The 24,256-nt window shown below is 35.6% G+C and overlaps 1 protein-coding gene across 7 annotated transcripts in view; it reads left to right on the top strand.

Moving 5' to 3' along the window:
• Window positions 1-24,256, top strand: part of LOC127850702 (diacylglycerol kinase zeta-like) — a 234,123-nt gene that overhangs the window by 18,748 nt on the left and 191,119 nt on the right. For all 7 annotated transcript variants that reach the window (XM_052383960.1, XM_052383959.1, XM_052383962.1 and 4 more), the window contains exon 2: window positions 12,213-12,376. In XM_052383960.1, the coding sequence (XP_052239920.1) occupies window positions 12,249-12,376 (128 nt within the window). In that variant the 5' untranslated portion in view covers window positions 12,213-12,248. The remainder of the gene's footprint in view (window positions 1-12,212; window positions 12,377-24,256) is intronic.

Consider the following 24,256-nt stretch of genomic DNA (forward strand, 5'->3'; position numbering starts at 1 on the left):
AAGTGTCTCATCATAGTCACATTAGTTACAAACATTTTTGTTTAATGAATATTTTAGCAATGCAATTGTTATCAATTTATCAAATGGTTAGACTATAATTTATGGGCATGTGTGTCACTTGAAGTATCATTTACCTTCCAGCTTACAGTGAACCATGATTCCCATGATAGTGAAATATTTATTCATAAGTCACAATGAAAGTTCGAAACTAAGAGTACAATTTAACTACACTGTTTGAATAAAAAAGGAGACCACCTTGCTTACATGGTCAAGATTGTGAAATATTTATACATTACACTGTAACTCCAATATAGTGTGGTCCGTTATAACGCTGTGTCCAATATAACTCCAACCTTTCATTTCTGATTCAAATCCATGTTATGCAACTACTTGTATTTTCAGAAAATTCAAAGAAGCCCGCGATCACAGCTTGATTGCTTTATCCGTTCGTTTAACTGATTTTAATCGATTAGAGGTTAAAAGACACACGACAGCTAATTGGTGTTAATCTGTTGTGTAATGTTAATAAAGGTTTGAAAACTCGCGAGTCCGTGTTTATTACATGTATTCCCTATCAGAGCGGTTCGGTGCGCTAATTTCAATAAGGTAAGTGCAAGCGAAATAATAATCAAATTAAAGTTATTTAAAACGATTACCTGTTTGTTTTATATTTATCGTGTATTGTATTTCATTGTATAAACTATGGCTGTGTAAGTGTGTTATCGTTTATTATATCATATATGCTATACAAGCTTGATACATAAAAAGATCTTTGTGTATGTTTAATGTTTCAGTACGTAGACGAAAAGTAAATTAAAAAATCCTGACGATTTATTTACATGCTAACGCAGTGTAATTGTTAACAGAGATTCACTTAAATTTTTGCCTGCAGAAAGTCCACGGAAAGCACGTTTTTTACATGCTGCGTATGACGCAATTAAACATTACTTTGTACATGTATCGTATTGCATTCAATCTAAATTTAAATTCGCTCGTCCAATGAAAGCTGTGTCCCATAATGCACTGTACTATTTTTCTGAAAAATGGCGTAGGCATATGAATTTGTTTACGAAATTCGTAAACATATTTCTTGTAATAAATGTTTAACATTATTTTTTCTTAAGTGATGTTGTAATTATATTGGATTATCGGACAAATGTGCACATTAGAAAAGCGGTATATATACTGTTATCGTTCGATTCGATTTATATGCATGTATTTGCGGATGACAACACAGCATGACAATATAAATAAATAAGCTTAAAACTTATAACGCTGTCCGTTTATAACGCTGTTGCTTGGCTTGGACCCCGTCATCCGCGTTATATTGGAGTTACAGTGTATATACAAATTTAAAGTACAAATTACATTATATGAGAGGAAAATACCCTGGCAACATTAAAATATGTTTCACCTTATTTTTTTATAGCGCTGCTAAGTAACCATTGTAATGAATTGGCAGAATTTTAGCTGAGGTAATAGTAATGCATGCTTATCATACAAAACACGTCAACAGAACCATCTATTTCAGCAAATTAATTACAGAAAATCTATCTATACATCAATGGGATATAAATATGTATTGTTCTACTTATTCAATGCCATATCATAAAAGCATTCTACAATGGAAGGTATAGTAGACTGATATAAAGTGGTTACTTAAATTATTTTATTCATATATTACATGTTTACCAAAATACAGAGCCTTCAATATACATGTAAATAGATAATTGTTTGTACAGCTTTGTGCAAGGATTTGTGTTAATATATTCATATTGGCAATACATCTTGATTATGTGAGGTTTCAACTTACTAACTGCTTCCTTTTGTGTACACCCAAGTTTTCTAAAGGAATCATGGTGTAGCTGAAGTTTTTTTAAACTACAGTCACCTTATATGTAGTAACAAAAGGCAATCAGGAAGATAAAATCATTAATGCCAGTAATGTGATTAGTAAGTTCCTTTAAAATTTTACTTATTGTTACTTGTATAATTACAGAATTGAAATAGAAACCAAACAAAAAGTTGCATCACTGCAATATGTAACCTTTGAAAATGACAGAGGAAACCATCAAAGATTTGTTTTTTTACTCAAATTTTGCTTTGATTATAAAAGGTTAATGTTGATTTGTGTTATATTATTAAATGTAAAGTTTGCATGAAGTCTACTTTTTCTATGTAAATATTTACTAATCCAACAAATTACATGTCTTGTTAAGATAAGTGCATGTGCAATTTCTTGAATTGTATTGTAATGTTCACACTTAAAATTCATGGCTTTCTTTAAATGCATCTTGTCGATGTGAAATGAGGAATTTTGTATGTAAGCTTGCCTTTGGCAAGGATATTAACACATTTCTGGGCCAAGTTAAAAAAATCATGGTATGCAATGACAATGTGTGTGAGATTTTTTTTTTACCATATACGTCTGTAATAGCAAAGGAAATTAATATTTGCAAAAGTGTCATAATATACCTGAAAAATTGCCTGACCTCACTGGTCTTTAAAATGTAATTTCAACAAAATTAGGTCATGATATTGGTCATTCAAACAAAAATTATAAGCTAATGAAAACACAAAAAAGCATTATTATACATGTGTCAGATTAAAATATTTGTTATGGTTATCAGGGCTCAGCCTAGGTTAAAACTTGAGGGAGAAGTTTTCCCTCTGCTGAAATCAGGGAGAAGTGAGTCCAAATTAGGGAGAAGTGAGACCACTTAAAGGAGAAGTGGTTTCTGTTCGGCGTTTAATCAAATCTTCCCTTATTTTATACCCCTCATTACACCAAGCCTATCATCATAAATGACAAACATTTCATGTTTTCAAATTGAATAAATCCTTACATATTAGTACAGGATGGATATTCTTTGACGTGAACAGTACAAAATCTAGCAGCTTAATGATAGGGCATTTGATTTGTGCACTTGCACATATAGAAAGTTAAATCATTTCATTGGTAACTTGACATATTGGGTATTGTTTTTACAGTTGACAAATTAGTTTACTGGCTTCGTGGCCCCTGTTATGAGGCGTTTATTGATGCAACATCAACATGTCAAACTGGCAAATAGCAGCCAATTATCATCACACCTACATGTACAAGTACCTGCCCAGACTATACTGGTGAAAACAACCCTTGTTTCAAACTTCTTTTACCTAATTTGGTATTAACAGTTTAAAGTGTGACAAAAACCTTAAAGCTTACATCAAGCTTGCGTCCAATTAATGTGAATGCCCAGGAGACTTTAAGAGTCTTTTGGTGTGAATTCTCTGGAGTGTCAGTCAGACTTCAAGAGTCCTTTTGTGTGAATGCTCAGGAGTGTCAGTTAGACTTCAAGAGTTCTTTGGTGTGAATGCCCAGGAGTGTCAGTCAGACTGCAAGAGTCCTTTGGTGTGAATAGCCAGCAGTGTCAGTCAGACTTCAAGAGTCCTTTGGTGTGAATAGCCAGCAGTATCAGTCAGACTTCAAGAGTCCTTTGGTGTGAATGCCCAAGAGTGTCAGTCAGACTTCAAGAGTCCTTTGGTGTGAATGCTCAAGAGTGTCAGTGAGACTTCAAGAGTCCATTTGTGTAAATGCCCAGGAGTGTCAGTCAGACTTAAGAGTCCTTTGGTGTGAATGCCCAGGAGTGTCAGTCAGACTTCAAGAGTCCTTTGGTGTGAATGCCCAGGAGTGTCAGTCAGACTTCAAGAGTCCTTTGGTGTGAATGCCCAGGAGTGTCAGTCAGACTTAGAGTCCTTTGATGTGAATGCCCAGGTGTGTCAGTCAGACTTCAAGAGTCCTTTGGTGTGAATGCCCATGAGTGTCAGTCAGACTTCAAAAGTCCTATAGTGTGATTGCCCAAGAGTGTCAGTCAGACTTCAAAAGTCCTATGGTGTGAATGCCCAGGAGTGTCAGTCAGACTTCAAAAGTCCTATGGTGTGAATGCCCAGAAGTGTCAGTCAGACTTCAAAAGTCCTATTGTGTGAATGCCTGATGTGTCTGCCGCATCTTGACTCTGCTGCAAAGTGATGATATTATATCGGGTCACTTAGCAGACATTTTTATTTACTATATTTTACCTTGGATAGAAACTGATTCCGAGTTTTGAATCAGTTTATTTATTAAATGCAGGACAACTATGTTCGGACCTATACAAGCAAACAGTGCCCCCCCCCCCACACACACACTTCCCAGGATGTGGGAATGTTAGCAGATATCAAAGAGTGTGTCCTTTTCCAATTTTGAACATGTATTTTATACCCATGCACATGTCAGTTTTTTTCTGTCTTTTTAGAAGCCGAGTATAGAATGAAACATTGTTCCCATCTAGCTGTAGGATCCCGCACCTGGAGGAGTGATAATTGCGTGTTGTTTATGCTATTATAAGTTTGAGTCCATGACAAAACCACAACTGATTGTAATATTAACTTTGAGTGAGATTTAGAGTTATATTTTTCTTTACCCCTTTCCACACAGATTCGTATTATCTCGAGTCTATCGATTCCCCAATACATACGTTAACAACTGTCCCAACCGCATAGATGCGACTTCTCCCGTCATGACAATTCCAACATGCATAAATCACTTGACGTGGTTTGCACGTGTCATGTACAACATTGGAATCATGTTATTTTCTATTAAAAGTGGATTACAATCGAAGTACGGGGGTATCTTGCAAATTATTTGGCATTGACATTTCCTTGTAATAAAATAAAAATTGAACAACCTGTATTGTTATCGTTACGTTTTGTTCAGTTTCTTCATTATTGAAACAATCTATGTCTGATTTAGAAGATAATCATTGAAAAAAATGAAATTGAGATAAACTCAGTCGACAGTTAGTGTTTAGCATCTGTGTTAGTTTATTACAAAGTTTAAAATGTTGACAAGTTATGGATCTGAAACGATTTTCACACTATTGTTACAGTGACCTTGACCTTTGACCTAGTGTCCAAGGCATATAAACATGGAAAGTATCGTGACAATTGGTAAATCAGTTGACAATTATTGATCGGAAATGACCGACATCCAGCAAAACAATATACCCCCTCTCCTTCCAAGGGGGCCATAATAATTAGTGCCTCGACAATATGCGGAGCGAATACTCGTTGAGGATGTGGAGAAACTTTGAAAAAAAAAAAACTGTCCGCGGCAAAGCCTCGGACTTATTAATTTGGTTTTGCATGAGCTGGACTGTATATCGCCCCCCCTGGTGCAAAAAGGTACCATGTGGCATTGAAATAAGAAGGCACATGGTACTTTTTTTCACCAATGGGGCGATATTATGGTCTCTCAATGTCTGACCAAGATGATCAAGTATTTGTCTTTCTGTGCCTACCTCAAGAAGCATTGCTTTCAGTTAAATAAATCAGTGCTGAAAAATAAGTAAATGAGAACAGCATCATGCAAATAAACAGACTAAAGCAAATGAAATAATCACAGCAGTACAGTTCTTCGGAAACACCAGCAGCTGGCTATTTCATCAGCTACTTCCAATATTGGCATCAGCTACTTTTCCCCAAATTATCTATTTAAAAAAGGCATGAAACACATGTTTTCGTTTTTAGTCGCGGGCTTCTTTGAAAATATAACAGGCTACTCAAATGTTTATGGAAAACACTGGTCAGAGTATAAGGTGTCGAAATGCTTGCTTTTCCCCATTATGGGAACTGTACTTTAACTTTACATTAACTGATGCTTCTTTGTTGTAACAATTTCAGTTGCATAAATATTATTCAAAACAAAACTCCACATTGCTTTTTTATGACTCAATTTTGCTTTTATATGACAGAATGTAATAGAACACTTTTAAGGCAAAATGCTTTTAAGAATGGTGGATGTAATTGAATCCATATTGACTTGTGGTTCATGCCGTATTCATACAATGTAACTAAAAATAATTTAAATGAGTTTTATTGGTTTGTATCCCCAGTTAAATGGTTTATTGCTCCACCAAATCATGCTTCCTTGGAACTGATGGGGGTTTCTGGTTATTATTGACTAACTGCAATATGCCAACATTGAGACTGGATTAGCTATCTGCAGTTTAACCCTTTACCACTAACATACATATTTTCACGTATTTTCACGTATTTTCACGCATTTGTAGTCCCTTAGAAAGACATATTTAATTAAGACCTTTCTGATTATGCCCCCCTTCAAAGAAGAGGGGTATATTGTTTTGCACATGTCGGTCCGTCGGTCGGTCAGTCCGTCCACCAGATGGTTTCCGGATGATAACTCAAGAACGCTTAGGCCTAGGATCTTGAAACTTCATAGGTACATTGATCATGACTGGCAGATGACCCCTATTGATTTTCAGGTCACTAGGTCAAAGGTCAAGGTCACAGTGACTCGAAATAGTAAAATGGTTTCCGGATGATAACTCAAGAATGCTTACGCCTAGGATCATAAAACTTCATAGGTACATTGATAATGACTGGCAGATGACCCCTATTGATTTTCAGGTCACGAGGTCAAAGGTCAAGGTCACAGTGACTCGAAATAGTAAAATGGTTTCCGGATGATAACTCAAGAATGCTTACACCTAGGATCATGAAACTTCATAGGTACATTGATCATGACTGGCAAATGACCCCTATTGATTTTCAGGTCACTAGGTCAAAGGTCAAGGTCACAGTGACTCGAAATAGTAAAATGGTTTCCGGATGATAACTCAAGAATGCTTACACCTAGGATCATGAAACTTCATAGGTACATTGATCATGACTGGCAAATGACCCCTATTGATTTTCAGGTCACTAGGTCAAGGTCACAGTGACTCGAAATAGTAAAATGGTTTCCGGATGATAACTCAAGAATGCTTACACCTAGGATCATGAAACTTCATACTCATGACTGGCAAATGACCCCTTTTGATTTTTAGGTCACTAGGTCAAAGGCCAAGGTCACAGTGACTCAAAATAGTAAAATGGTTTCTGGATGATAACTCAAGAATGCTTAAGCCTAGGACCGTGAAACTTCATAGGTACATTGATCATGACTGGCAGATGACCCCTATAAATTTTCAGGTCAAAAAGTCAAAGGTCAAGGTCACAGTGACTCAAAACGGTTCAATGGTTTCCTGATGATAACTCAAGAATAAATAGGCCTAGGATCATGAAACTTCATGGGTACATTGATCATGACTGGCAGATGACCCCTATTGATTTTTAGGTCACTAAGTCAAAGGTCACAGTGACAAAAAACATATTCACACAATAGCTTCCACTACAACTGACAGCTCATATGGGGGGCATGCATTCTTTACAAACAGCCCTTGTTTTATTCAAGTTTCTTAGGCTTCATTTCAAACCCTTAGATACTGATGAGCAGCAAACAGCATAAAACCTGAACAGACTGCGAGTTACTGGCAGGCTGTTCTGGTTTTATGCTGGTTGCAAAAGCCATTTTCCCTTTGCTTCTTATGGGGGAAAGGGTTAAAGCACTAAATCCACCAGAGACTGGTCTATTTCAGATCTTGTTGCTTAACCGATTTATGCCTAGTGGACTCTCCCATTCTTCTAAATTGGATCAATTTAATTCCAAAATTAGGGATGTCTACTATATTTATTTCTATATTTAGAACATTTCTAACAGAAATTTCTTTAAGCAAGCAGCGCAGACCTCATCTGGGTCTACGCTGTTTGCCAAGGCCTTTTTTCTAGACGCTAGGCATAAATGGGTTGAATGGGAAATTAGTTTTCTTATTTAATTAATCAGCAAAATGTTCTCGATTCTGTTTTATCAATCATAATGGAGGAATCTTACATTATTTTTATTTGAGAATACCGGTAGTTCTTCTTTAAAAACACACTATTAATTGTAACAATAAATCTTAGAATGGTGGTTCAACACAATCCATAATCTGTGCACAAATCCCTTCAAGATTAATGCGGGAAAAAAGTTTCTTTTTTTATCATGAAGATTTTCTAAGAAGTAATTTTTCCAATATATGATTGCATGTCAACTTCAAATCAGAGGCAATAACTATGTCAATTTCCCAATAGTGGCTAATTAATACATACAGAATGTGATAGATTTTCCTTGTTGAGAATCAAGCATCATCTCAGTTCTAGAGTTCTACAGACGATTATAGGTTATTGAGGACTTGATTCTACAAAGTGCATCACAGTTATATTTCCATAAATTATATATTCAGGTAAAAAGGCTGTTATATGTGGGGGGGGGGGGCATGAAAAAAGGGCTAATTAGTTCATGAACAGTTCATGAAATCTGAAAATGGTTTATGATCTCTAAAAATTGTGAATGATCTCTAAACATGTTGTGTTATCTTCTTGTTCAATTTCATGAATTGTTCTTGAATGTGTTGTGCATAAACTAAAAAGTTCTTTAAAGTGCATTTGGTGTTGTGAAGTTGAGCATATTGTGATGAAATCTGACAGATTCCGATCTTGGGTGAAATAGATACATTTGGATTATAATTAAACAGGTTTTTACAAAAGTGTTGAACATAATGATTTTTCATGTCTATACTGGGGGACATATTGTTTTTGCCCTGTCTGTTTGTTTGCGTCAAACTTTAACATTGGCCATAACTTTTGCAATATTAAAGATATCAAATTGATATTTGGCTTGCATGTGTATCTCACGAAGCTGCACATTTTCAGTGGTGAAAGGTCAATGTCATCCTTCAAGGTTAAAGGTCAAATATATGGGAGGGGGACATAGGGTTCCGCAAACACATCTTGTTTAACAAATATTTTACGGTAATATTTTAAAATATTTTTTAAGTGATTTTAGTTATTAATAAAATGAATTTTTTATCTTCTGAATTGGAATATTAAAACCAGTTGCAGTCATGTTCAAATTTCAAAGTAACATCCAAGAATAAAATGCTATGAACTGTTGTCACTTAAACGTTTTGTTATATATAAGGTGTTAATTGTTTAAAAATTAATTGTTGATTGTTTTATCGTACATATATTTACCGGAATTTGTTAGTATAAATCAGAATTCATTATGTTTTATTAACCAATCAATAATTTAACAATATAATTCTATCTGCTGATTTAAAATTTTCAACAGTGACACTGATTTTAATAAATAAACATATGTAGCAATTGCATACGACAAATCACAGTCAAACACACTCAAAAATCTTACATATAGTTTGTGCACAATATTTGGAATTTCTGCCCTACATGCTGTGGAACATTATAAGGAATTATCATTCAGCTAGCAGAATGCAATCATCAATGTCAAATTACTTCCCATCTGTAAACAACTTTTGAATTTATTGTAGAGTATATATGTATAGATTTTTGTTCGTTTAAAAGCATGTGATTAAACAGAAATAAAATTCTCTTTATTCCATACCATTATATAACTTTAATAAACTTGGGCATGGAAATTCGTTCGTAAGCTATCCTAAGTCTCAGTTAGTACACTTATGTTTTATATTTTAACCCTTTCCCAATCACAAAGCAAATTGCTGTTCTCCAGTATGTTAAGGTTGGAAATAAAGCTTTTAAAATTTGAATCTAGCATACATGCCATACGTCCCGGACTGTCCGGGATTGTCCTGGAAATGAAGAACGTGTCCTGCAGTCCCGGAAATCTGTCAAATGTCCCAGATTTTGCAAAATCCATATAAACATATACCTTATCATAGGCTTAACTTCACCTCGAAACACTGTGTTCCCACTAATCTGCAGAGTCTCCATGGCAATGCCTACCCGAATAGGTGACTACGCTATGTGTCAAAATCGATCAATTAACAGGGGTCCCGTTATCATATCAATTGTCTCACGTTTGCAGTCAAACCGAAAAGGCAGCATTGTTTAATGTATTTGTTAATTGTCTTTAATATACTGATTTTATGGCAGTTTGTTGGCGCACGCTTTGAATGAGTGACAACACTCGTAAGCAGTGTACCTGCAGTAAGATCATGCAGTCGACGAGTGAAGTAATTTTCATAAGCGTGTGATTTTATGGCAGTTTGTTGAATTAATTACGCACAACTGTAAATGGTTCATTTGATTCTCAAATGAACATTATTCAATTTGTAATCCGAAACACGCTTCCAATTTTTAATGCTTACGCGACATTAACAAATTCTAGCGTCAAATAAACAGTGCTTTATCCTTTGTCTCAATAAAAAGCGCGCGAAAATTATGCAGATGTAGAACGTTGCATGGAAAGTGTGGGTGTATTTGGTGTTGTTTAAAAAAATGATCATCACGTCAGGCGATTTACGCCTGTTCAGTGGAAAAAACCTGCCCCTATTGGACGTTGTTTCATCACATCTTTAAATAGTAACAAATGCGCTACAAAGTTTTTATGCGGCCGTGGATATGCCCAGGCGTTTCCTGCAGATATGTGACATGTACACAAAAGCAATTTGTTGCTCTTTTTTAACACAGAAACACGTGGCTTATATCTAGTAATTGAAGTAGTAATTTTTAATTTGATGTTAATAGATTTTGTGTATTTCGGATAGTCTTTCGAACTTAGCAATTTACAATTTGAAAAAAATGCGTATCAAAAATGCATATATGTCTATATATATCGCTATATGTATACATATATATATGTCCCGGAAAATCGGCAAAAGTCCCGGAAAATTTAGCTCAATGTTCTTGAATAGGTCTGAAAATTTATGGCATGTTTGAATCAAGTAAGGAATGTCTTTAATTATATTTAACTTTAGAGGGACTACAAATGTGTCAAAATAGGTATCTAAGATGAAAAGGGTTAAATAATAACACCAAAATTGGACTGTTTCTTTAGTTGCACAAATCAATGATTTTTCATAATAATCAGACCAAAATTTCCTAAAACTGATCAGTAATTTTTGATAACAAAACAGTTTATTAGAGATACATTTCAGTAAAATTTCATTATTATTCAATTGCAGTTAAATATGGTATTTTAATATGTTAATAAAAGTGAGATACAAATGGAATAATGCTATAATTTAATAATGTTTATAATATTTCATTTTTCTTAATGACCTTGATTTTCTTGCATGTTTTCCAATCCAAAAGCCATAGGTTGTAAAATACATGACTGAATAATAAACAACTTTCTGAACTCATTGTTGCAAATAAAATATGGTATAAAGTGACAACTGGTGTTGAAATCCTATCTGAAAAACATGTAGGTTATCCCCCAAGTATTGTTACAACAAGGAAGCAATCAGAAATATATATATATGTTGTTGATCACAAATTCACAACTGATTTTGACAAAACTTCTGACATATTCAAATTTGTAAGAAAGTAAACACAAGGAGCAGAAAATGTTTTTGATACACTACACTTAATTGCATTAAAAGTGGCTACAATATGTGAATTGCGACCAACCCTTTTTATAACATATAACCACTATATATAGTCATATTGGAAGTAAATGTTAGCTTGTTATTCAGGTCAGACCTCAAAGACCTAGTGAAGAGGCCGGTAGGACCTGTAAATAAACTCTGATACACACACAATGTTAGCTTGTTTATAATTTACTTTGATTGTTTAAATGTTGTGAAAATATGTACTGAATTTAAGCCAAAGCTTTCTCAGCTGAGATTTAAAGTACCTAATTTAATGTAAGAAATTATATATTATGCTGATATTAATGGGGTCATTTGCCAGTAAATCAATTTAGAATACATCATGCTACAGATTCATATTTAAGCTCAGTGGACGTCTCCAGGAAGAGTTGAAGTAACTTGAACATCACTTCTTGCTTTATCCTTCATTAATTTTGTCATTTAGGCAGAATTCTGTTTTCATTATTTGTCTTTGACATAATTATATTTTCAATAGTGGTCATACTTAAAAAAAGACTTCAATAAAGTATTTGCCCATTATTTATACTTTTTGCAATTTAAATTATTCATCATGCCTTATTTATTTAGTAAGACATTAACAGTAAGTTCTTCGTCATCAATTTGATTTATGGTATATATTAATTATGGCCAGTCCATCAAAGATGGCAGGGTTTGCAATTTACTTGGTCAGTTTGTAGACTTCTAATTAGACATTTGTTTTCTGATTTATTAAACTTCTTAAAAATATTTGTGTCCATATCATTTTGATAATGAGACAAATCAAGTCATAGTGACAAACAACGTATTCACACAATGGCTGCCACTACAACTGACAGCCCATATATGGGGCATGCATGTTTTACAAACAGCCCTTGTATTTCGATTGCTTTAGATAGAAATTCCTGGCAGCCAACATTTTAAATGTGTTTATTTGTGCAACAGGTATGACAATGCTAGGGCGTAGATGATTTCTACGGAATGGCAAAGGGTGCCTGGTCCCATCGTGAGTACCACCTCGGCGTCTGTGAAAGTGACGATGAGGAAGAATCGCTGAAAAGCCCTGTCCCGGGACATCATCTGAGTATACGCAAGCAGACGTCATATAGGTATATTTTGATATGTAAAGACAATTTTGATTTTAAATAAAAAATAGTGGGAATTAAACATTCTATTGGTTAACTTGTGTAAATGCGCAATGGAAAATATTTCTTGATAGTTTGTGTCGTGTATTGCGATATGTTGTATATATGGATAAAAAGCGAACATAATACAAATTATGGAAAGCATCTTATATGGCATTTGCAACAAGACATCATATAAATATAAATGAGGTGTAAGGGGAGACAAATTAAGACTTTTTCTAATGACTTATCTGTATGTTTTTAGCTCACCTGAGCACAACGCCTTTTGTCCGTCGTGCGTTGTCCGTCGTACGCCGTCAACATTTGCCTTGTTAACTCTTTAGAGGCCACAGTTATTGTCCAATCTTCATGAAATTTGGTCAGAAGATTGGTCTCAATGATATCTTGGATGAGTTCGAAATGGTTACATTTGCTTGAAAAACATGGCTGCCAAGGGGCGGGGCATTTTTCCTTATATGGCTATATATAGCTATAGTAAAATCTTGTTAACACTCTAGAGACCACATTTATTGTCAAATCTTCATGAAACTTGGTCAGAAGATTCATCCCAATAATATCTTGGACTAGTTCGAAAATGATGCTGGTTGGTTATAAAACATGGCCGCCAGGGGGCGGGGCATTTTTAGCTCACCTGAGCACAACGTGCTCATGGTGAGCTTTTGTGATCGCCTTTTTCCGTCGTGCGTCATCCGTTGTGTGTTTTGCGGCGTCAATATTTGCCTTGTTAACTCTCTAGAGGCCACATTGATTGTCCAATCTTCATGAAATTTGGTCAGAAGATTGATCTAATTGATATCTTGGATCAGTTCGAATTTGGTAACGTTTGCTTGAAAAACATGGCTGCCAAGGGGCGGGTCATTTTTCCTTAAATGGCTATATATGGCTATAGTAAAATCTTGTTAACACTCTAGAGCCCACATTTATTGTCCAATCTTCATGAAACTCGGTCAGAAGATTCATTCTAATAATATCTTGGACGAGCTCAAAAATGATGCCGGTTGATTGAAAAACATGTCCGCCAGGGGGCGGGGCATTTTTCCTTACATGGCTTTAGTAAAACCTTGTAAACACTCTAGAGGTCACATTTATTTACCGATCCTTATGAAACTTGGTCAGAAGATTTGTCACTTTGATATCTTGGATGAGTTTGAAAATGGTTTTGGTTGCTTTTAAAACATGGCCACCAGGGGCGGGGCATTTTCAAAAGATTGGTCTCAATAGTATCTTGGATGAGTTCGAAAATAATTATGTTTTCTTGAAAAACATGGCTTCCAAGGGGCGGGGCATTTTTCCTTATATGGCTGTAGTAAAGTCTTGTAAACACTCTAGAGGCCACATTTACTGTCTGATCTTCATGAAACTTGTTCAGAAGATTCATCTCGATAATATCTTGGACGAGTTAAAAACTGATGCAGGTTGGTTGAAAAACATGGCTGCCAGATGGGGGGGGGGGGGGGGGGGGGGGGGGCGCATTTTTCCTTACATGGCTATAGTAAAACCTTGTTAACACTCTAGAGGACACATTTATTTTCTGATCTGCATGAAACTTTGTCAGAAGATTTGTCCCAATAATATCTTATTATCTCAGGTGAGCAACTTTGGGCCTTTCAGGCCCACTTGTTTAGTAAACACACACAGAAATCATAAAAGCATTCATGTGCTAATTATCCCCACGTTTTCGGAGAAAAAGTGGGGATATTGTATTGATGTGCGTCTGTCCGTCCGTCTGTCCGTCCTGGCCACCTGCTCTTCCTACACTATTAGCACTAGAACCTTGAAACTTACATACATGGTAGCTATGAGCATATGTGTGACGGTGACAGTGACGGAATTTTGATCTGACCCCTGGGTCAAAAGTTATGGGGGTTGGGGCTGGCCGGGTCAGAGATTTTCACTTATTTTTATGCACCCGGTATGGTGCATTGGCCATAACTTTTGCAATATTGATGATAGCAACTTGATATTTGGCATACATGTGTATCTCATGGAGCTGCACATTTTGAGTGGTTAAAGGTTAAGGTCAAGGTTATCCTTCAAGGTCAAAGGTCAATAAAAACAAATCCGAGGGAAGTAATAAGCTTTAAAGGGAGGTAAGTAAATAACCTGCCAAATGATATAAAAAAATAAATAAATCAAAGTGGCGCATAGAGTTACACAGTAATTCCAGGTCGGACCTCAAAGACCTCGTGAAGAGGCCGGTAGGACCTGTAAATAAACTCAGATTAAAAAAAAAAAAAAAGTTACACAGTAGTGGCGCAGAGATTTATTTAGTATTCAATTGTTTGTGAAAAAGAAAATTGTTTGTGTTAACTAATCTGTGAAATGGTTTAGCTCAATCTAATGTTTATACAAGGGATTATAAAATATTGGCGCAAAGGGACACCTGTATATGAGAGAAGAGATAGAATGCAGTCAAGCATAAAAAGCATGAGAAACTCATGGAATATAGCCTCAAGAATCTATAAAAGGGCTGAAACTTTCAATTTGTGCTATTACAATTTTAGACTCATTACTGAAAATCTGTAAAAGTGTTCAAGTGGGACAAATGTGAGAAACAATTTAAAGCAAGATGGACTTTGAACAGGCACATCAAAGACAGACATGAAATTCAACATATTCATTGTTGTGTACAAGATTGCGATAGAAATTTCTGAGACGCTACTATTTAGTCAACCATTTAACCTCAAAACATAACTTTTCCAAAACAAAAGCAAGAAGATTTGCTATAAGAGAGCATGTTCAGTCATCTCATAAGTCATTCCAATTAGGATGACATGTACATAATTGACTACAGTGAAGTTCATTTATTATTAGATTTGTTAGGAGAGCAGGATGAGGAGGAGAAATTAGGGTATAGATTTTCACTCATTTTTAGGTTATTTTAAATTAACTTCTTCATTTGTCCATTGAATTACTTCAAATTTATACTGAACATCTCTAATGACAATACGGTCAATCTCAACTATGCATGGCCCCATTACCAACCCTGGGGCGTCTGCCTCTGCCGCGCCATTTCTAGTTTATGACATGTTTTGAGTACACTTACGCAGATGTCATATAGATGTGCATGCGCCTTTGCAATTTTTCATGGTATTTTTTGGGTATTAAACGACTATGTACTGGTGTACTTGCACTCAGTAATATTAGGCGAAAGGTGTACTAATAGGGGCCTTTTTTTCCTCCAAAACATAATTTAAGTATTCACAAACAGACATAGTATAGGAACCCATTCACTGAATAATAGTTGAACAAAGTTGGCATACTATTAGGACCAGTCTTTCCCAGTCTTTTGCCCAAATGTCTTAACCCTTTGCATGCTGGGAAATTTGTTGTCTGCTAAAATGTCGTCTGCTGAATTTCTAAAATTAACATTTTCTTCCAGTTTTTTCAAAGAATACTATAAGAAAAGCAAACAGTTTGGATCCTGATAAGACGCCATGTACTGTGGCGTCTCATCTGGATCCAAACTGTTTGCAAAGGCCTTTAAAATTCGGTTCCAGCTCTGAAAGAGTTAATCCTTATCAATCAGATTTGCAAAGGTAACATACTCTTTTAAAAGAAATATTTCTTAAAATTTTATTGTAACCACAAATTTATGGACCAATAATTTGATCAGGGAATTGATTATGGTAAGCATACCTTGGGGTGTTCTCTGAGTGACAGAGTCAGTGCAATGATATTTAATTAGAAAAAGGTTGAGAATATAAATAGGAAACAAAATAATTCTGGATAGCTAGAAAATTAGGCATTAAGCTCCAATTTACAGCTCGTTCTCCGCTCTCTCCGCTACTGGCAATGCTGGGGTAATGAGCTTAAAACAGTAATTAGATCATAAGCAGCCAAATGTGTTGCCATAGGTATTTCTGTTGCATTTTTCCCATCATGGTGGGAGTGTTATGACAAAATGACACGCAAGCTAATGTGATTGAGTTTGCCAGATGATTAGATGATTAGATGATTGTTTATAGTGTCAGAGACTCCAGTATCAAATGTAGTTCATGGAAATGATTAAATATATATACATATGTTTGTTAAATATTTAGCACCATTTGTGTGTTAACCAAAGGAAAATGGGAAAATGCATTTATTCCTATTTAAAAATGATTATTAAATTTCATTCATATTATAATTATTTATCATTGTGACTTAAAAACTTTGCTTGTTTAGCTTAATTATTTCTGTAAATTACATGTAGCGAGTGTTTTCTCATTGTATCTAGCTTAGCAACTGGATATATATGTCTATAAATGAAACTTCCATATATTGACTGTTTCTTTAGTAAATGTTACTATTAGTAATGATTTAGACTTACCATTTAATTTCAGACTTACAAGGTAATTTCAGTAACTAGCCCTTTCCCCCATAAGAAGCGAAGTGAAAATTTGCTTTTGCATCCAGTATAAAACCAGAACAGCCTGCGAGTAACCCGCAGTCTGTTCAGGTTTTATGCAGTTTGCTGCTCTTAAATAACAAAGGGTTGGAAATGAAGCCTTTAAAAGTTGAATGTAGTTAGAAAAGTATTTAATTAAATGTTACTTTCTAAAAGACTACAAAGGCATCAAAATATGTATCTAAGTGGTAAATAGTGTCTTGGAGTTAAATGAAAAAAGCATGTCAGCTTTAATTACCACAGTGTTTGACAAGTATTATATTATTTTGTTACAAAATTATAAAAAAAATAAAATAAGATTTGAGTGGTAAAACCCAATTTATATCCTAAAAAAATGAGCAGATCTTTTTCTTCATTTGGATTGCAAACCTGTGGTGATGTTTTTCTTAGTTGCATAGCCAAAGATTACTGGTATTTCTTAAATCTCAGTCCATTGACAGATCCTGTTCCAAGAACAAAAGCAGATCATTTCCTAGATATTTCATCTCAAAGCTTAAAATATCTCTTAAGATCAATGGCTCTTGCAGACTAATTATCAATGCCATGCATCAGAACTCTCTATGGGTCTTTCATCAGCAGCCGTACCTTGTGACATTCAGAACAGAAATCTATAGCCCTTCGTCTGATACGCCTATTCAGAGCTGCAGATTCTATAACAGTGGTTCTGACACTTTTGTTTCGCTGCGGATATGACTCAATATATAGTTCCTTTCCGTGCTGTCACCATCAGCTGACATCGACATCTATACCTTATTCTGCTATACAATAACGCCACAACAAATTGATCACATGTTTAAGAAAAATGCCACACTTGAAGATTATTAGTGAAATTATAATATTTTGTATCTACAGTAGGTTTCCACGTATAGCGCGCAGTGTTTTACCTCCAAAATTCAAATTAAAAAGCTGTTGCGCGCTTTACATTGATACAACGCTATTCTGGCTGCTAAATTGGTAAAAAATATGTTGTGTAATGGTAAATAATCAAGATGGCCGCCATGTTTTTTCCAGAAAACTATCACCCTATAATCGTACAGACTGAGGGACCATTGTCGAAACAACAAGAAGTCGCTACTGGTAGATATGAATGCGGTAGAAGAAGTTTTGGTCCAAAAATTTTTTTTTGAATAAACTTGCGGACATTTCTTCGTTTGTGCTTTTACACTTCTTTATTGATGAATTCCAATGGGGATTGTTGTCGACATTCCGGAGAGCAGGCAAGGGTAGGTGCGAACGAGGTCTTTTTTGCGGGTAACGGTAGGTGTGAAAAGGGGTCATTTTGCACTTCATAACTGGCAGATGTTATCGAGTAATATGTGCCACGACTTGTTAAGACGCTAATTTACATTTGAGACACCTATTGACACTTGAGAACGTGTAGATATGCAATTGCATTTTGTGTGTATAAATATTGAACGTTCAACAGTGGTGTACCTCAACAATTGTATCCCTGTCTCCCATGCGATATTCAAATTTACCGGTAATGCCCATGCTTTTTCGAGGAAAAATCACACGATGTACACTTATTCTTATTTTCTCCCGTTTTTCACGAAATGCACGTGTACTGTTAATCTTTTGCTAGAAAATTACAAAATTGTCAGAAAAGTATAGTGCTATGCAACCCATGCTCCTAATCATAATGACGCGTCCTATTTTGAATGCTTAATTAAGCTTTCCAATGCCCAGGATTATTGGATTGTGCAATAGTAAAATGGCGGCCATTTTGGGTCCGATTTGGTGGTTTTATTGTCTTTAAATATTTTTTTCTCCATTTTGCATTTAAAAAACAGCCTGCGCGCTATACGTGGAAACCTACGGTACCTAAGCAGGAAATGCTCTTCTTCAGTTAGTGTAGACATTTCAAAAAGTATTTAAAGTCCAAAGGACGTTCGGTCCTGTGGACTTAAAAAATGTGCGGGATTTATATGACCAAAACATTTCGTTATCTACTTAAATTTATTGACATAATAATAATTGGAAAAATTGTCTACAATAGCAATGAAATGAAACATGACTTGTTAAACTTGTCAAAGCTGTCAATTATTCAAAAGATCAATAGTTCATAAATAGGCACAGCATTAGAGCGTGAAACACAGATAAACATGTGCATTTTTCACACCTTTATTTGCAGCAAACAATCGATTATCACACATGAATTATCAAATTCCCCAGTAATTATTAGTCTTTTAATTGATTATACTTAATCAAATATGCAATCAGCACAGTGGGCGCCGCCTTTTTTGAATTTCAAGAAAAGTTTTGGGATCAAAATTAATCGAAGTTTAGATAAAAATGGGCACCAAGACTTACCCGTGTTATATTTAAGACAGTGTTATAACCCAGCTTGTTAACCCTTTGCATGCTGGGAAATTTGTCGTCTGCTAAAATGTCGTCTGCAGAATTTCTAAAATTAGCATTTTCTTCGATTTTTTAGCTCATCTATTTTTTGAAAAAAAATTATGAGCTATTGTCATCACCTTGGCGTCGGCGTTGGCGTTGGCGTTGGCGTTGGCGTTGGCGTTGGCGTCGGCGTCCGGTTAAGTTTTGCGTTTAGGTCCACTTTTCTCAGAAAGTATCAATGGTATTGCATTCAAACTTGGTACACTTACTTACTATCATGAGGGGACTGGGCAGGCAAAGTTAGATAACTCTGGCGTGCATTTTGACAGAATTATGTGCCCTTTTTATACTTAAAAAATTGAAAATTTTGGTTAAGTTTTGCGTTTAGTTCCACTTTTCTCAGTAAGTATCAATGCTATTGCATTCAAACTTGGTACACTTACTTACTATCATGAGGGGACTGGGCAGGCAAAGTTAGATAACTCTGGCATGCATTTTGACAGAATTATGTGCCCTTTTTATACTTAGAAAATTGACAATTTTGGTTAAGTTTTGTGTTTAGGTCCATTTTATTCCTTAAGCATCAAAGCTATTGCTTTCATACTTGCAACACTTACTAACTATCATAAGGGGACTGTGCAGGCAAAGTAATGTAACTCTGACTGGCATTTTGACAGAATTATGTGCCCTTTTTATACTTAGAAAATTGAAAATTTGATTAAGTTTTGTGTTTAGGTCCACTTTATTCCTACAGTATTAAAGCTATTGCTTTCATACTTGCAAGATTTATGAACTATCATAAGGGGACCGTGCAGGCAAAGTTATGTAACTCTGACTGGCATTTGGAAGGAATTATGGGCCCTTTATACTTAGAAAATTGAAAATTTGGTTAAGATTTATGTTTTGGTCCACTTTACCCCTAAAGTATCATAGATATTGCTTTCATACTTGGAACACTCACAAACTATCATAAGGGTACAGTAAAAGGACAAGTTTTATAACTCTGGTTGTCATTGTTACGGAATTATGGCCCTTTTTGACTTAGTAACTTTTAATATATGGTTAAATTTTGTGTTTCGATCCACTTTACTTCTTAAGTATCAAGGCTATTGCTTTCAAACTTCAAATACTTACATGCTATCATGAGGTTACTGTACCTGGCAACTTGAATTTTACTTTGACCTTTGAATGACCTTGACTCTCAAGGTCAAATTATTAAATTTTGCTAAAATTGCCATAACTTCTTTATTTATGATTAGATTTGATTGATACTTTGATGAAACTACTCTTACCTGACATACCACAATAGACTCCACCCAAACCATCCCCCGTGCCCTCCCCCCCTCCCCCCCCTCCCACCCCCTTCCCCCTCCCCCCCCCCCTAATTTTTTTTTTTTTTTTTTTTTTTTTTTTAAGATCATCTCACAAATGACCACCACACCCTCACACTATACCCCCCCACCCCACCCCCAACACCCCCACCCCCCCCACCCCACCCCCCCCCCACCCCACCCCCCCACCCAACCCCCCCCAATTTTTTTTTTTTTTTTTTTAGTTTTTTTTTAAGAGAGATCAATCTCACAAATGAACCACCACAGCCCTCACACTATAAAAAAACACCCCCCCACCCCCCCCCCCCCCACCCCACCCCCACCCCCCCCCCCCCCCCCCCCCCAATTTTTTTTTTTTTTTTTTTTTTTTAAGATCATCTTACAAATGACCACCACACCCTCACACTATACCCCCCCCAACCCCCCCCCCCACCCCCCCCCATTTTTTTTTTTTTTGTTTTTAAAGATAATCTCACAAATGACAGACCACATCCGTCATCACTCACACTAGCCCCCCCCCCCCACCCATCACCCCATCCCGCCCCCATTTTTTTTTTTTTTTTTTTTTTTTTTTAAGATCATCTCACAAATTAACCACCACACCCTCACAACTATACCCCCCCCCCCCCTCCCATTTTTTTTTAAAACTGTTATGTTTGAAATACCGTCCAACCATCGCACCCAAACCCCCCCCCCCCTCCCATCGCCCCCCCAATCCCCCCCCCCCCCCCCCCCCCCCCGATTTTATTTTATTTTTTTTTTGCTTTTTTGGAAGATAATGTAATAAATGTCCACAACCCCACACTATACACCCCTCTTCACTTCACTCCTCCCTCCTTTGTGATTGAAAATGATAGTCCCTTCACATTTAAAAAGAAAATAGATGAGCGGTCTGCACCCGCAAGGCGGTGCTCTTGTTTCAAAGAATACTATCAGAATAGCAAACAGTTTGGATCCTGATGAGACGCCACGTTCTGTGGCGTCTCATCTGGATCCAAACTGTTTGCAAAGGCCTTTAAAATTCAGCTCCAGCGCTTTGAGGGTTAAAATGGTTTTAGAATGTAAATAGTCGTAGTTTGAATCTATCTCTGTTTGCCAGGAGTAAACAGTAGAACTGTTGCATGTGATCTTAGGAATACCAGAACAGAAATCTATCATGAATTTTGTTACAAACTATCTAAAATCAAATGCAATTCACAGTAATCATACAATGTTGAGTTTTGGATTGACATGAGTGAAGCGTGCGTTTTTTTCATCAAATGTAAAAATTATGCCAAAAAAGAATTGAAAGTGTTCTAACAATGTCCATAGTGCTTGACCACTTGTTACGGCCTGCAATAAGATTGTACTGACATTGTATGTTTGTTTTGTCACCTGTGTCGTAAATAACAGGTGTATGTAAATCACGTTGGTGTACATAGCTGACAGACTGTTTCATGTTTGATAGGGTTTACTGGTATTGAATGTTCCAGGCTCATGGTGTTTTTTATGAAGCAAATAATGATTAACAAAAAGAAAAAGTGAGAAAAAAACAAACTATCTTTGACTTTAACAATCATACAATAATACATTCATTTTTGAACATGGAAGTGGAAGTTTTTCTGACAAACAAAGGGAGATAAAAGCCAAATTGTAATGTTTAATCCACATGTATTGACTCCCTTAATGTCAATCATAACTGCTATAATAAACAAAATTCTACAGAATGCAATTGGGGGTGCAAGGGAAGTAAGTGTTTTATCCTTATACTTTAATGTGAATGTAAGTTGCTTCCCTTTACATGTTTCATGCTTCAGCAAGTGGTTATAAATTCAAAGGTGGACAAAAATTCAAAAATATTTACATGATTACATGGGCTGAAATGAAATATTGACTGTGTGTGTGTGTAAAGATTGTATTTGAAGACTTGTTCATATTAACTATTCTTAAAAAAAATTAAAAAGGATTGTGTTTGTTAAATTTAAACTTAAAAACAAGGCACCAAAATAAAATGATACAGTCTGGGAAAATAATGATTATGTATGTCATGATAAGAATGCAAACACATCTACTTGAAAATCAAACAACTGCAGCAAGATCAAAATTGATATTCAAGAAATTCCAACACAATTATTGTTTTTATTTGGTAAAAGCCACATGGACAATAGCCTGTAATAAATGAGGTGGAATATATATATATATAGCTTTTATATGAAGCTTTATATTAGAAGGGAAGATTTATACCAGCAATTGTGTGCCTTTAATTGAGATAAACTGAATAAATACTTCTGAATGTTATGCCTGTTCATAAGCGGTGTTAAGTGTAGATTTTCATGCTGGCCAAGTAATAAAAATGTTGGTTTTGAAGATTCAACTTTTAATCAAAGCTGCTGGAAGATGATCTAATTGCATTTTTAAATGACTTCATTGCTCATACATGATAACTGTTCTAGTTTAATGAATGATGAACAAATTCAAGTAGTATGTTTTTTTCCAGCTGTTTGAAGAGAAAACTTATACCTTATAATTGCATGTTGTATGTGCAAATATCAATTCAACATTACATGTTGAGCAAATGTGTGGTATTTATTGCAGTTGTTGTCCCCTACCTGTGAAACCGGAGGGGACTTAAGGTTTGGGCTCTGTTTGTCTGTCAGTCCGTCTATCAGTCTGTCAGTCCGTCACACTTTTTTGGATCCTGCGATAACTTTAAAAGTTCTTCATATTTTTCATGAAACTTGAAACATGGATAGATGGCAATATGGAGATAATGCACATTATTTCATTTTGTTCCTACTTCAAGAATTCGTGTTGCTATGGCAACAAATATACTAGAAATATTGCTGAAAATGGTGGAGTTTCACCAGTAGGGGACTTATATTACTTGCCAATAGTCTTGTTTCATATAACATTATAATTTAAGTGTTTTTGAAGACACTTGAATTTTAGTTGTTTTATATGATATTCAAATTTTAGGTGTTTAATATGGCTTAACCAGAGCTCCAGATAAGGGCCGTACAGCCGTAAATACGCCTTTTTCATGAAGATTTACGCATTTATTTTTATAAACTGGACGTACAATTACGACATTAATATCCGTTTTACGCATTTACGAAAACAATCTGGCCATACCGATACGTCTGCGTCAGCGAGGCGTGATTTGTTGGTCTCTAACCTAACGGCGCTTTTCGTTAATTTAAATTACCGAAAAGTTGTAGACTGGGTTCATATATTAACGCCTATTCTGTCGCATGGTTTCCTGTTACGTATTAATCCGTCAAAAACAATATGTTTGCGCGCAATGGAATGCCGGTTTAACCGAAAGCAGTTCAAAACAACACTTTGTTGTCATATAATGACTACATACGGTGTCGTCTAATCATCCTGACATTAAATCTGTAAACCCAGAAAAAGACATTGTCCCTCCGATATTAAACGATTTTATTGCATCGTCGGCTTAAAACGTTAGAAAACACAATGGGAAACGGATGAGACAGTAAAATAAGTGTTCATTTACTTAGCTTACTAGTTGACTTGTGTTTTCTTGTCAAGAAAAATGAAGAAATAGTATTAGTCATGAGTTTTAATGTGTAGTTGTATTTGCATCATAATTCAGAATGGAAAACCTTATACAGTAACTGTTTAAGAAGCTCCATGTATTTATTATAATTGCTGCAAATGTTTCTGTAAAGTCAGTTATACACCCTTCAATAGAACACGGGTAGTACAGTACTACATGTATTTTTGGATATGGTAGTACAGGTACTAATTGATTTTAAGCGTTACTCCTTTTCTTTCTGTCAG

Source organism: Dreissena polymorpha, chromosome 11, assembly GCF_020536995.1.
Source record: "Dreissena polymorpha isolate Duluth1 chromosome 11, UMN_Dpol_1.0, whole genome shotgun sequence".
NCBI lineage: Eukaryota > Metazoa > Mollusca > Bivalvia > Myida > Dreissenidae > Dreissena > Dreissena polymorpha.